The 13675-nt window shown below is 39.1% G+C and overlaps 1 protein-coding gene across 2 annotated transcripts in view; it reads left to right on the top strand.

The window, feature by feature from the left end:
• The first annotated feature begins 1220 nt into the window (after positions 1-1220).
• The window catches only part of RFX7 (regulatory factor X7), a 120658-nt gene continuing 108203 nt past the window's right edge, over positions 1221-13675 (top strand). Inside the window, exons 1-2 of one of the 2 annotated variants that reach the window (XM_074366169.1) lie at positions 1221-1361; positions 1512-1674. In XM_074366169.1, coding sequence (XP_074222270.1) covers positions 1514-1674 — 161 coding nt within the window. In that variant the 5' untranslated portion in view covers positions 1221-1361; positions 1512-1513. Of the gene's footprint in view, positions 1362-1508; positions 1675-13675 lie in introns of both variants that reach the window. The other variant, XM_074366170.1, reaches the window with a different exon arrangement.

Below are 13675 nucleotides of genomic sequence, written 5' to 3'. Positions count from 1 at the left end.
GGTTCACATGGCTTCCAAGGAAGGAGCTCGTGGCTGGAGCCTGAGCCTCCATGTTACGAGAACTACACGCGTTTCTTTCCGAGGCAGGCAGGGGCCTTGGCTGCCAGGGACCCTGACAAGCCGCGACTTGAGAGCCTGGGTTGGCTGGAGAGCGGTATAGAGGAGGTGGGAGGGCATTCCTGGAAAGGGGGTGGGGTGGGGAGGGAGGTGAGAGGAACAGCATGAGCAAAGGCACGAAGGAAGAATGAGTCTGCTGCGCGTGGAGAATGGCATGGAGACTTCACTGATTGGAGCTGGGAGTTCTTGCAGGGGGATGGAGGCAGCTATGATTGGATAGCTAAAGTGGGGCCAGATTTGGAGGGCTTTGAATGCCCGACCGAGGAGCACTCAACCCAGCTCCTGACTTGCGACTTCCGTTCAAGACCAAATTACCTAAAGGGTGGTTAATTCCAACGGGTGTTCTTCTTTGGGGGCTTCTGAAAAGTCAGCTTATCCTCTTACCTGCTTCAATTCTCTTCGTTTACCCAGGGAGAAAGTAATCCTTGCTTGTCGAGGGAAGGGGTGATAATGTTGACTGATTTCACTTTACTTGCTTGGAGGATGCAAAAAGACAAAAAAAAAAAAAAAACCCAACACATTTCCACGCCAAATATTAAATTTGGTTTCTCCTCCTCCTTCTCCTCACGCAAGTTCTCTTTCTCTCGCCAGCACCTCCCCCTCGTTTTCCTGCTCTCCTCCACCAGCCCGGCCAGTCCCCTCCGCGGCCCCGGCGGCGCGCGTTCCCGACCCCGCTGGCCCGCGCCCGCCCTCCGCACCCGTGCGCCCCCCTCCCGGCCCCCCGCGCCCGCGCCCGCGCTCGTATCCCGCACACACTGGTCCACGCCCCCCCCGCGGCCAAGCGGTAGGTGTTTTGCCGTCTGCGCCGGGCCGCAGTGCGGCTGCGCGCACTGGGCTGCCTCCGGGGCTGGCAGGGCAGCGGCGGCCGCGGCGGCGGCGGCGGCGGCGGGTCCGGGAGCGAGCGGCGGCGGCGGCGTGGGGAGTGGCGTGGAGCCGAGCCTGGGGCTGCAGCAGCGCGGGGCTCCGGAGTAGAAAGCCCCGGGAGCAAGAAAGGAAGGCGGGCCGCGAAGTCCCTGAGCAACCGTTCTTCTTGGATTTGGGGGAGCCTCGCCCCCCCACCTCGTCTTCAGACGCCCCCTCCTCACCCCCCAAGCCTCAGCCGCTGACAGGAGGCGGCGGCGGGGGGCTGAGGGGCGCCGCCATGCCTCTCCCGCGGTGAAGCGCCCCGGCCGTGAGGAGCCTGCTTGGTCTCCCCGGTGATGTCCCCCAGGCGGCAGGCGAAAGCGACTCACTCGAGCCCTGGGGTAAAGGCCTAGCTTTTCCAGCTTCCTTCCTCCTCCTCCTCCTCTTCCCCTCCCCCTCCTCCTCTCCCCCTTCGTCCTCCCCTCCCCGTCTCTTCCCTCACCCTTCCCCGCGCCCCCATCTTCCCTCCCTCCCTCCCACCCCTCCAGCAGCGATGGCAGAGGAACAACAACAGCCGCCACCACAGCAGCCTGATGCCCATCAGCAGCTTCCCCCCAGCGCCCCCAACTCGGGGGTGGCTCTGCCAGCCCTTGTGCCTGGGCTGCCAGGGACAGAGGCCAGCGCGCTGCAACACAGGATCAAGAACTCCATCTGGTAAGAGGATCCTCCATCGCTGGGGTAAAAAAGCCCAGGCACATTTCTGCTGCAAAGGGGGTGGGGGGCGGCGGGCGGGGAGCGAAGGAGGAGGCTGCTGCATTCATTGAATGTGGGTATCCAGAGTCGGTGCATATTTTTAGGATCTCTGGAGGTGTGGGGACTTTGCATCAGCCCCTGGGCTCGGGAGTCAAAAAATGCTTTTACCCCCTCCTCAATTGTGAGTGCAGATAAATAAGTTATTTGTGTCTTTCACTTATGTATAAGAGAAATATGGGTCGAAATTAAGTCCTATTGCATTATGATAGCATGAATTTAGGACTGAGGAATGTAAAATGTGTTTACTCCTTCTTGCAGTCATACAGGGAGGAAGAAGTGTATTGTGAATTTTCACCAGACACTGTGCGTAAGAATATTAACATGCAGCACAAAACCTAATGTGTCTTCCTTTCAGTTGGTTTAGCTGCTGTTTCTGGGTGTTTTTGCCTTCCTTATTCTGAGATTAAATTTCTCTTCTAGGGATTTTATTCTTTGCATTGATTATGAAGAAAGGGTTTCTTTAGTATTTGATATTTTATTTTAAGGTGGTAGTTTACACTGTAAAGTGATTTTCTGATTTGAAAAGACGTCTTTAATTTAAAATAAGTGGCTTGCCATTTTTTTCTATATCTTTTTTTAGAAACCATGGATGAAATACCCTTTCCTTTTCCTGTACTTTCTAGTATGAGAATTTCCAATATTTCATTATTAGATTAAACTCTGAGAGACTAGTGATAGTCTTTTAATAATTAAATACACTGAGTTAAGTCTGTCTCCTGTTAGTGCCATTGCAAATATTCTTTGAACATGAACTTGCATTATTTTTGTAGGATTCTTCATTAACTGACATTTTTGGAAAACTGTAGTGCTATTTTAAAAATGGAAAGCAATATTTGGAATTTGGTCTAAGAGACTGCCTTTAAATAGAAGTTTAAAAATAGAATTAAATGTGGTGTAAAAAAAGAAGCTTTGATTTTTAAAAATGAAATCTTGCATGTCTGTCATTGAATATGATTACTGAAATATCAAAACTTCTTAATTTTTAATATTGCAATCTAAAAATAAATGAATCATAAAACAACTGGCATTGCAGCATAGTATTTACACATTTTAAGATAGTGATAACTTTTAAATACAAAACTAAGGTTTCCTACATAGTAATTTTCATTATTTTCTTGGCATATGTCCATATTGTCATGATGCTTATATGAAGTAGGTCATTGAAGGCTTTAATAGTTTCATACTACACAGTAGTTGGCAGCTGAGTATCTTGCTTTCAGTTTTAATTTTTAAATGAAGTTTAAATATTTTAAAGGAGAATTTTTTAGGGTTGACAGTCGTCATGTTTGACAATTAGAATAGGTCAGATAAATAGAATTCTCGTGTGTGTGTGTGTGTGTGTGTGTGTGTGTGTGTGTGTGTGTGTGTGTTTGTGTGAAAGAGAGAGGGAGAAGGAGAGGGAGAGGGAGAGCGGAAGACTTTATTCTTCAATGGATGCTCTCACCCTTTTTTTTAAAGCTGTAATTTAAAGAAAGAGATGCTTTATCTCCTGCTTACCATCAAGGTTTCCAGAAACTAGGTTTATTTTCCCTACCTGCCCGCCACCCTTCTCAGCAGTATCTCTGAAATCATCATTAAATTGAATTAAGCACCTTGATTTTTACATTCAGGTAAGGGAAATACAAATTGAAGGACTAAAATCTTTTTTAAGAAAGGCAGATTTAATTAAAAGTTTCATTAGTAGTGTATACTTTAATTTATTATAAAAGCAATAAAGGTAAGGAACCTTCACTTTATATTTTGAAAATAAGAGTAAGTTGTATAGGCAACTGACTGAAGTGATTGAGTAATAATGATAGTGGAGTGCTCATTTTGGTAGGTCATGTGATTTAATTCTTTCATAATTTGTATTTACACATCCATTTCAACTTTACTGATTTTAATGTGAGGAAAACTTCTGAAGTACAGTGTACTTCAGTTTTTGATACTTGCTCTGAAAAAATAATGAGCAACAAACCCCTTAGTCCCCAAATGTACAAACTAGGTCTTCATTTTGAAATTGTAATGTCATACTTACTAGCATTCAGTTTTCAGCTTTAGAAATCCTATTTGCAAAAATTATTCTTTATATTTAAAAATTAAGGATAAACAATGTTGATAGATCATAAACAATGTTAGTAAATATTTTTAATACATAGTCTCATATCCCCTGTGGACTGGATTTATATTATTCATCAAGCGACTATGTAAAATAAAGATATTAGAAAGGGAAAACTCCTTCACTACCATCTCCTCCTAAGAAATAGTATGTATGTGTGTGTGTATATGTGTATCTATCTATCTATCTGTATAATTACAATCACTTCTAATGGATAAGATTGCAGTTTTTAGGTATCTCATTTCACATTTTTTGAAGCAACACTGTCTTTTTATCAATTATTTTATCATTTGCTAATATTTTGGAAGATTATCAATTTTGTATTACTATGTCAACCTTTGGTATCATTACTAATGAGAATTAAAAATTACACTAAATGGAAATGTGGCATTTAATAATTATCAAATGGGCTTTTCATTTAGGTTGACCATAGTTCCTAAATAATTGGACTTGCAGATCACAAACAAGTCTGTACTTGTCTTCCTATCTTACAAATATAAATATAGTATGTGATGTAGGCCTTTAGCTGGACAATGAGTTATTTATTATCTCAGTTCATAATTTATTCTGTTTATTAAACCAAAATGCTGTTTGGTAAAAATATGACCATGGTCATTTCAAGCCTTAACTGAGTCTTTGGGAAAAAATATGAAGTATTCAGAGTAGAAATCATGGTATTTAATGACATCAGAAGCCATCTTTTGTAAGAATTGGAAATATAATGTATTTTTAAAAGAGTTCTAGAAAATAAAGTTACTAACTTGACAACTTGATAGTGGTGTAATATTTGTGTAATACCTTTATAAATATCTTCAGCTTAAGTCCAATGAACCAAGCCTGCACCCTTCTTGATTTTCCTCATTCTCACTCTGTAGACAATTCCAGGTGACTTATACTGCTCACTTGAAAGGAGATTTATTTGCAGAGGTGTGTTTTAATACTGAATATGCTGCAAAAATGGTATTTGTATTTTGTAAATAATAAAAATAATAGAATTCCAATTTACACTTTTCGTTAGAAGAAGAAAACTAGTAATTAGTGTCTTTTTTCTAAATAAAGACTCATACTGGCAACCTAAAACAAAGCCACATACTTACCTTACTGCGAACTTCTTGAAGCTACATTGCACCACTCTTTGGTTACCTAAAAAAAGAATACCAAAGCAGGTTTTTTCCCCTCTTCCTATCTCCCAGTGTCTTCATAGTTTTAAAAAAAGAATATCTACTTAGTTTAGACAAAAAAAAAAAAATATGCAAAGTGCTTTTCTTTTCCTTTTTAAGGCAGTTTTACTTGAAACCCAGAGAGAATAAAATTATTGTGGAAGAAACTGCATTTGAAATCTCTTCTGCCTTTTTTTGATTAGTTATATTTAAGAATAATCATACCTACATGGTTGAGAGTGATTAACATATTTGAAATTAGACTGTCACAGACAACAAACTTTTACTTAGAAATTGAAAAAAAACCCCTGATGTTTCATTGTAGAAAATGTTCTAATACTGTGTTTACTCAACAAACAAATACAGAGATTTTTAAAAGAATTAGTCATTACCAATTGTTAGTTTTATTTTTATAACTCTTTATTTGCAAGTAAGACCTTATAAACCATTTCTTAAAACAGTCCTATATGACGTGTCATTATTCTACATGCTTTATGGAAAGAGATGAATTGAATGACAGGGAAGCTATAGGATTCCTCTGATTCATTTATTAAATCCTGGAAGCAGTGCTGGGGCCAGAGTTCCTTGTCTTTGTTTAGTCCTGTAAGTCATACAGGCTTCTGAATCTGGTACATTTGAGACTTAGACTTATAATCAAAGTAGGATTATGTATTTGGACCATTTTGGATATTTCCTAAATTCTAATTTAAACCCAAGTTGAGCAATTTTTAGAAACTTTTTTATTTCTTAGTTACAGTGGAGCAAAGTATGGTGATCCATAAGTTTTTCTTAGTTAACACCATATTTGTCCTGATTTCTGTCCCCTATCATAGAACTCAGTAGTTCAGTTTTGTCCTTGGTTCTGGGCCAGGCAATTTATTAGCTCTGAATGATAGATAGTTATTGTTCCTTTAACTGCAATGGGAAACATTTACTATAAAGCTCATAACTTTAGGGTTAACTTTAACCATAAGCCCAGGATGTTCCTTTTGCTTTAAAATTAGACACTGATTAGTACGTCAACTGGCTTTTGAATATTTTAATTAGTTAGTGACATGCTACCTGCCCTGAGTTCAGCTTATTCATCTTCCATACCAGGTGTATTAAAGACTTGGGATCTTTTTTGCTTGTCTGTACTGAGGCCAACTGAGATGATACATCCCAGCATTAAGTGTTTCTGATTCCAGAAAGAAGGCAATTCCTTGCTCTCCTCCTTGATCTGAAACTGATGAAATTGTCTTCCCTGTTGATCAGAAAGGCAAGTTAAGCAGTTTCAAGCCCCTAGACTTTATGGCCTTATTTAACTTAGGTAATGACTTTGTGTGTGTGTAAATAATTGACCAATTTGCTCTCCCCATTGGGAAGTGTTTTGAATGGTGTAATGTGCAGAACTGATTTGGTTTCTGTCTCACTATTAGTTTTTGGTATTATTGGAGGAAATGAGCTTCACAGAGGTAGGAAAGACAGAAGTGTCTTATTTATTATGAAAGGTATGCTTTAAATAAAAACTTACGTGAAATCACTTTTTATAACAGAAGAATAATGTTGCACACCAAAATTGTACAAATGAAAATAATTAAAATGAGCATTGTCATATACTCAGATTTGAACAGTTTAAGCAAAAACAGTGTGTAAGTACTCACCTGAGTACCTACTATACACAAAGTACAATCCTAGAGACTGGCATTTGAGGAATGCCCATTTATTTGTAGTACTAACCTAAGCAAAAATGTGCAATAAAATCTCTTTTATTCAGTTAGAGGACCAGAGAATGAGGTGACAAGTGCAAAAGCGTAAATTGTGGGAGAAGTAAACCTTAGTTTCCTTGTCTGTAAAAAGAAAGGTTTGTATTAGATGACCTTGCAAGTTCCTTTAACGTAAATTTCTGTGGCACTGTTACTAAATTAATATTGGCAGCAAATAATAAAGCATACCATAAATATGGTGAAAGACTAACAGAATTAACCAGCAATCAGCAGAATGTTTTCAATGGACAGATTATTGGGCTTTATCGGTGTTTCCTTGGGTGTTAGCCAAGAAGAATACCTGAAGGTGTTATTCACTTATTCTTACCTTGTGCAAGAGTCCTGTTGTGTGAGATTCAGTCTGCAAACATTTATTGAGCATGTATTGCATTTAAAGTATTCTTAGAGGAGTTGATTATGCAAAAATATGTAAGATTATGCAGTAATCCCTCTTGTTGGGGAGTTTACTAGTTGCTAGCTGAGAGATTGCACTAGGGGGCTATTTATGTGATTGTTCTGTTTAATTTATAAAGAGGTACTCAATACTTCTAAGCACCTAACATAGGAACTTTTTTCCTACAGTAATAATGTAATATTTTAAGGCAGTAGTGAATATTATATTGTAAATTTGATTATGTAATTAAGAAAGGTGTGTATTCTTCTCAGAGTAACTTAATGTTGAGTTGAACTTCACAACTTTTCCTCTTCATCGAGGATAGACGTTTTAATTCGTAGTTGTGACAGTGTTGTTTATAAGTACCATAAAGAACAGGACAGTAAGATGGTTACTCCATACCTCTGACCAACCTAAACCACTCTGTCCAGAGCCTCCTTTTCCACAAATTTCTCTACATTTGCTATTTTAGGTTGCTTTCTCTTCTGCTTCCTTGAGGGTTCTGAAAGTTCAGGTGAGCAGCATGGACCAAAAGAGGAAGAATCTTCCTGCCCTGGGCAGGATAATAAGGAACAATCAGCTCTGAGGCCTTAATGCACTTAATTGCTGACTGTGAGATTAACATAGTGGTTAACCTTAAGTTACATGAACAAAAACTTTAAAAAGTGCTTTAAATTTTCTATCTTGAGACATTTACTTTTTTCTCTTTCATGGACTATATCCCTCCTATTCATAAGAGGTAATAGAAGACAATGAGGTTTGGTTAATTAAGCACAATGCCTCTATCAGGCATCTATTACAGTAGCTCCTGTATATATTACAAAAAGCTGTGTGGGAGGTGAGGTTGTATATTCCTCACATCTTAAAACACACTGAAAACATACAGATAATCCTTGCTATTTGAATTCTATTTGGCTTCTGAATTTGAAGAGTGAGAGGACAGAGTGACAGATTCCAATCAGTTATGTTTTGGAATTGTAGGAAGCAAGAGTCCATATAGTGTGAAATACCATCTCCTCCAAGTAGTCTTACCTTAAAATAAAAAAAAAAAAAAATTACCTGAACCTGTTCATAGTCTGCGTTTGGAGAGTAAGGGATACTTTTACACTCATTCCAATGCAGGATTCACAAATTGGTGTGAACTTGCATGCTACAAGTCTGATGGATGAGCGATGCTTACCAAGGGCACGGGAGTAGAAATGATGATACATGTACCCTGTAACGACCTCCCCTTTTCTTTCTGAAATCTGTCATTTTTGGAATTTGAATACTGTTATATGTTAAACATAAGAACTATTGGTTATCTTGGAGGGCGACTCCCTCGAGCCTTGATGTTGCCATCTATGGTACCTAACTTTAGGACACAAACCAAGCATGGAGAACACTTGGGTTTGCTTTCTTTACTTGTGTTCTTTTTATTTTTCTGCAGCTTTCCTACTTTGATCACCTTGTGCTGCTAAGTAGCTACAAGCTGGGAACAGGGGATTACTGTATTAAGTGGCTACTTAAATTTGTATTATCCATAACCCTTTTTCTTTGCTTTCATTATCTTGTTTCTCTGCTTATGCCTGTGCTGGTCTTTTTGCCTGTTACCTTGAAAACCCTTCTCTTTTTTCCTGCTAATATGGGTGTCTAACTTTAAGGTCCAACTCATATGCCACTGCTTTCTTGAAATTTCTTCCAATTTCCAGGGAAGAATGATCTGAGTTGTATAAATTAATTTTTTTCAGTAATTTACACTGGCCTTACCTGAGATGAATCCATGTTAGTGAATTTTTACTAAATTTAAACAAAACATTTTCATTTTCCAATATGTAAAGTTTATAGGAATTCACAGACTGAATATACTTGAAACAAAGCAATCACTGCATAATAAATACTTTACAGTATGACAGTAAAATATTATTTGTATATGGGGTAGCCAAGAACTTGGCATTGTTTTTGCAGTGTATATGAAATTTTTTAAATGTAACTGGATAAGAGTGTCACTTCAGTGATATCTTGCTTCTGGAAGGTTGAGAAATGTATTCCAACAAGATGCTTCAATAAATGTAAGTGAATTACTTCACTAATTTGATTGCATTCATTAGTTCTATTAATTGCATTTGTATATAAGCAACCTGTGATAAAAATTTAACTGTCAAGTTATTAAATGCATGATCCCTTTTTCTGAAATAGGAGAAATTATCGAGCATTGTTTGGGCAAATTCTGTGCACACAAGTTTCAAAGAAGTGAGAAGGTCAACAACTAATCCTGTATTCACGGAATGAAGTGGTCAAGAAAAACTGAATTCAGTACACATTTATTTTAATGTCTACTACATATAGGCATAGGAAGATTAAAAAGTAATAAGGCTCTAGCTCTGCCTTCAAAATATTCCCCCTTGGTGTGTAGTTGTATGCCTCATCAACTGAATTTAACAGAAGTAAATTTTGTTAAATGCAGTGATGGTATAATTGATGGTATAAACGAATACAGAATTAGATGAGAGAGGGATTCAGGGAGGACACATTTTTACTGGCAAAATTCAGGATTGTGGTCTTAACAAAAAAATCAGGGGATGAACTATTGGTCCAGATACATTGAACAATTTGTTTGCTGGGAGATCTTTATTCCCAAGAACAAGAATTAGGTTCAGAGTCGTTGATGACAGTATGCCTTGCCAGTAATGAGAATAACTAGAGCTTAGGACAAAATTTGCTTGACCGAGGAGTGGGGTTATCACCAGTCACAATCCTTTCATCTAAATTTTAATGTACAAAGGTAGAAGCAAGAATGAAAGTGATAATGAAAAAGAAAAGGATGAGGGTGGGTGGAACTGAGGCAGAGGACCAGAACTGTTCCTATGGCAATCTTGAAAGGGGACTAGATACCCAGAGTTGACTCAGTGAATGAAGAGGATCACAATGTTTAATATGGGGTCCCTCATGTACCTCCTTCAGCCCTTATCTTGGCTTCTCCTTCTTGGCACCTCTAACATGTACTTTTCTATTACTGGAGGCAGTTTGTTTTCCGCTTCACCTGTGTCTGCATATTTCGGGAATTTGTTTTAACATATACTTCATTTCTGTCAGCAAACTGTTCTTTTCCACAGACTGCTTTTCCTGTGACTTGGTACATGCTTAGGAGTTCCTTAAAGCAGCAGCAAAGAACCTGGGAGGTTTTGCAGTAAAACAAACAGTTGATCTCTCAGAGACCTAAAGTGTTCATTCACAGTCATAAGAAAAAAAGCTATTAGGTGAGTGAATGAAGGAAGAATAACAAGCTGTGAACCAATATGCAAAAATCTTTCCTCTCAACAATAGAAACAATTATAGCAGAAAAGTACTATTTTTTCTGACCACTAAGGAAAGGTTTAAGAAATAGAACAATCATTGCTAGCTAATCTTACCCCAGCCTGTACTGTTTTCCTTATCCCTTTCCCTCCCTCCAGTCCCTCAGTTATTATCCTGTTACATGTAAGCCCACTCATATTTTTGGTGGAGTAAGAGTGAATACACATTCTAAAAGTGTTAACTGTGCACTTAGACATCATTTTCCCTTCTGCTTTGTTGTATTCTCCAATTTTTAAAAAATGAGCAAGCACTATTTTTACTTCGGAAAAATATCCAAACAAGTAAAATAATGCCCGTGTCTACCCTGCTGCTCTTCCCTTTAGCTTCTGTCTTTCCATCAGGTCTTTTCTCTGTCTTGTCCTTTTTAGCTCTTGCAGTCTGACTTCCTGCTTTTGCAACTCTGGCCTTTTTTCAGTCTTTATCTTTCATTATATCTCTAACTTTTCTTCTTCTTATGATTCCTTCACACCCTGGAAGTTATCATTCATTCCTTTTTGAGGTCCACCTTGGTACCAGCTGCCCTGCCAGGCACTGGGGATTCCATGAGCAAGGATGCAGGATCCCTGTTTTCAGGGAACTTACCTCTGATTAATGTTTTATCTTTTCTGCTTCCTTCCTCTGGATGCTCTCTAATTGTGCATATCCAAACACTTACTTCTCAGCCATCCATTCTTTTTCCCTTTTTACTTCCTTGCTAAAGTCAAGAAGTAGATAGGTTGATGAGACAGCCCTAACAACATCTACTCATTCATTCACTAGTATACAGGTTGCAACCACTGTCACCTTGGCGTTTTCACACTAATGATGTGTGAAACGCCATGATGCCTTGCCACCTCCATTTGCTTGCTTCTCCAGTTGTTCTAGGTTTTTGGTAGTAGATACCACTGTTCTTCATTCTGTCAGGCTAGCAATGTGGGTTTCATATTTGATTTGTCTCTCTCATCTCATGCCCAATATTTTAATGTGTTGCCAAGTTTGTCTTGTCACTTAAGTTTCTCCCTGTGTTCTTATTTCCAGTGCCAAGACCATAGCTCAGTGCTTTACCATCTCACTCCTGGATTATTATAGCAGCAAAATAGCGGCTCTCTGCCTCTTGACTTTTCCCCCTGCTGAACTATGCTGTATATTGCTGCCAAAATAAGTTTTCTAAAGCATCCTTTTTTTATGTAGTTCCTGTCTAAAAATCTACAGTAATTTCATCTTGCCCACCATATCATGTCTAAAGATGTCTGTCGGGTTTCAAAGGCCTGTGTAATCTAGCCCCCTGTAATCCGTCCAACCCTATTTCTTGCTGCTCATCAGCATTCAGCTCCACTTCAGTGCAGCAGGCACTTCACTACTTGCCTTTTATTTTGTGATTCTGCTTTCATTCCTGCTTCCCATCTTTTGTGGCGTCTCTACTCCCGTCTCCAAATCCTACTTAATCATGTTGTAACTGTTTTGAAGTTGTAGTTCTGCGTGTTGTAACTGTTTTGAAGTCGTAGTTCAAGTCATTGTACTAGGAAACATTCTTTAGCCACCCTAGTCCACATTGGCTTTTTCATGACCTCGTATTTTTTCCAGAGGCAAAAAGGGTTTCATACAACACAGTATCAAAAAGTAAAAGGAACCCACACTGAATGCACAAACTGGTGGCAAGTCTGCGAGATCTGTACAATTAAGCACTTAATCACTCTTAATTTTTTTTTCCTATGTTGCTTTAACAACAAGTTCTCTGAAGCTAGGGGCAACACCTTTTGCATCTTTTTATTTCTTATCCCGCAGTTGGCACTACTGAATCCTATTTTTGTTTGCTACACTCTTAGAGGTACTTTTTATCCTCCTACATATTAATGTTTCTGTGTTTGATATATTTAATGCAGTAATTTTCTCCCCAGACAAGTTATTAAACTCATGCTGCATTTTACAGACTAGAGGACTTAACAGCAGTTGATTTTATTTTTTTGAGAAATTGTATTGATGAAACTGAGATAATCATGTATTTAGAGTTTTAGTTCTACTCAAATATCTTCTGTATATCTAGGTTAAAAAGTGATGTATATCCCGAGTGAGAGCCATTGTGTCCCTCATTTTAAAAATATTGAGCAGATGACTACTACATAGTACAGTAACCTTTCATATCTGAGTATACAGTAGTAGTAGACCCTTGAATAATATGGGTTTGAACTGGATAGGTCCACTATATGTGGAGTTTTTTTCAGTAAATACATGCTGTGGTACTACGCCCGCCATAGTTGGTTAAATCCACAGATGCAGGGCCTCAGATACCGAGGGTGACAGTGAAGTTAGATGAGGACTTTTGACTGCACAGGAGTCGGCACCCCAACCCCTGCGTTGTCCAAGGGCCAGCTGCACTTAGTAGGGTTTTGTGGACTGATGAGCTGTGTCCCACCTTAGTTCCCAAGAGATAAGCTTGGAATTGAAAACTCCCTTAACACTGAGCTGGAGACAGCTGTTTTAAAGTTTGGTCCTGGTGGAAGATTTGACCTCCTTGTTTTAGGACCCAAGACCCAAGGCTAAGGTAACTTGTTGAGTCTTGGCTGAAGATGACAAATAACCAAGGGAGGTGTATTTATCTGGAAGTGAGGAGAGAATAACTAAAACAGGGAAACAGTTCAAAGGCCTGAAGTGTTTCAGATTCATAAACAGGCTAGTCTGCTGGACCTGTTTATCTGATGTAGAACCTTGTTTGTTTGTTTGTTTGTTTTTATGTGTGATAGATACTCTTTCAGAGATACAACAACTAGTTTATATTTTAAAAGACCCTCTAAGCTTTAAAATTGTATTTGGATGACACTACTTGGTTTGTTAGAGCAGTGATCATATTAGCATTCCCTGGGAACTCGTTAGAAATGTAAATGTGGGGGCTCCACCTCAGATTTACTGTAACAGAAACCCAGGGGGTTCCCCCACAGTCTTTGTTTTAGCATCCCTTCACGTGATCCTGATAGGTACTGGGGTTGGTGAACCACTGGCTTAGAGGAGATGTCTTCTAATAAATATTAAGCCCAAGTCATCTCTGTGGCAAAGGTTTAGTATTATCGATCCTTGAGTGCCCCAGGTAGTAACTCCTTTATTTTAATTTTTATGGTATCTGAATCCAATTCTGCTGTGGCATCATTTACACTGTGTTGTAAAAGATTTCCACTGAGTTGAAATCTTTAGTTTC

The sequence above is a fragment of the Camelus bactrianus genome, chromosome 6, assembly GCF_048773025.1.
Source record: "Camelus bactrianus isolate YW-2024 breed Bactrian camel chromosome 6, ASM4877302v1, whole genome shotgun sequence".
Taxonomy (NCBI): domain Eukaryota; kingdom Metazoa; phylum Chordata; class Mammalia; order Artiodactyla; family Camelidae; genus Camelus; species Camelus bactrianus.
Note: the sequence above shows the minus strand (reverse complement) of the source record. Positions and strands in the feature narration are given on the sequence as shown.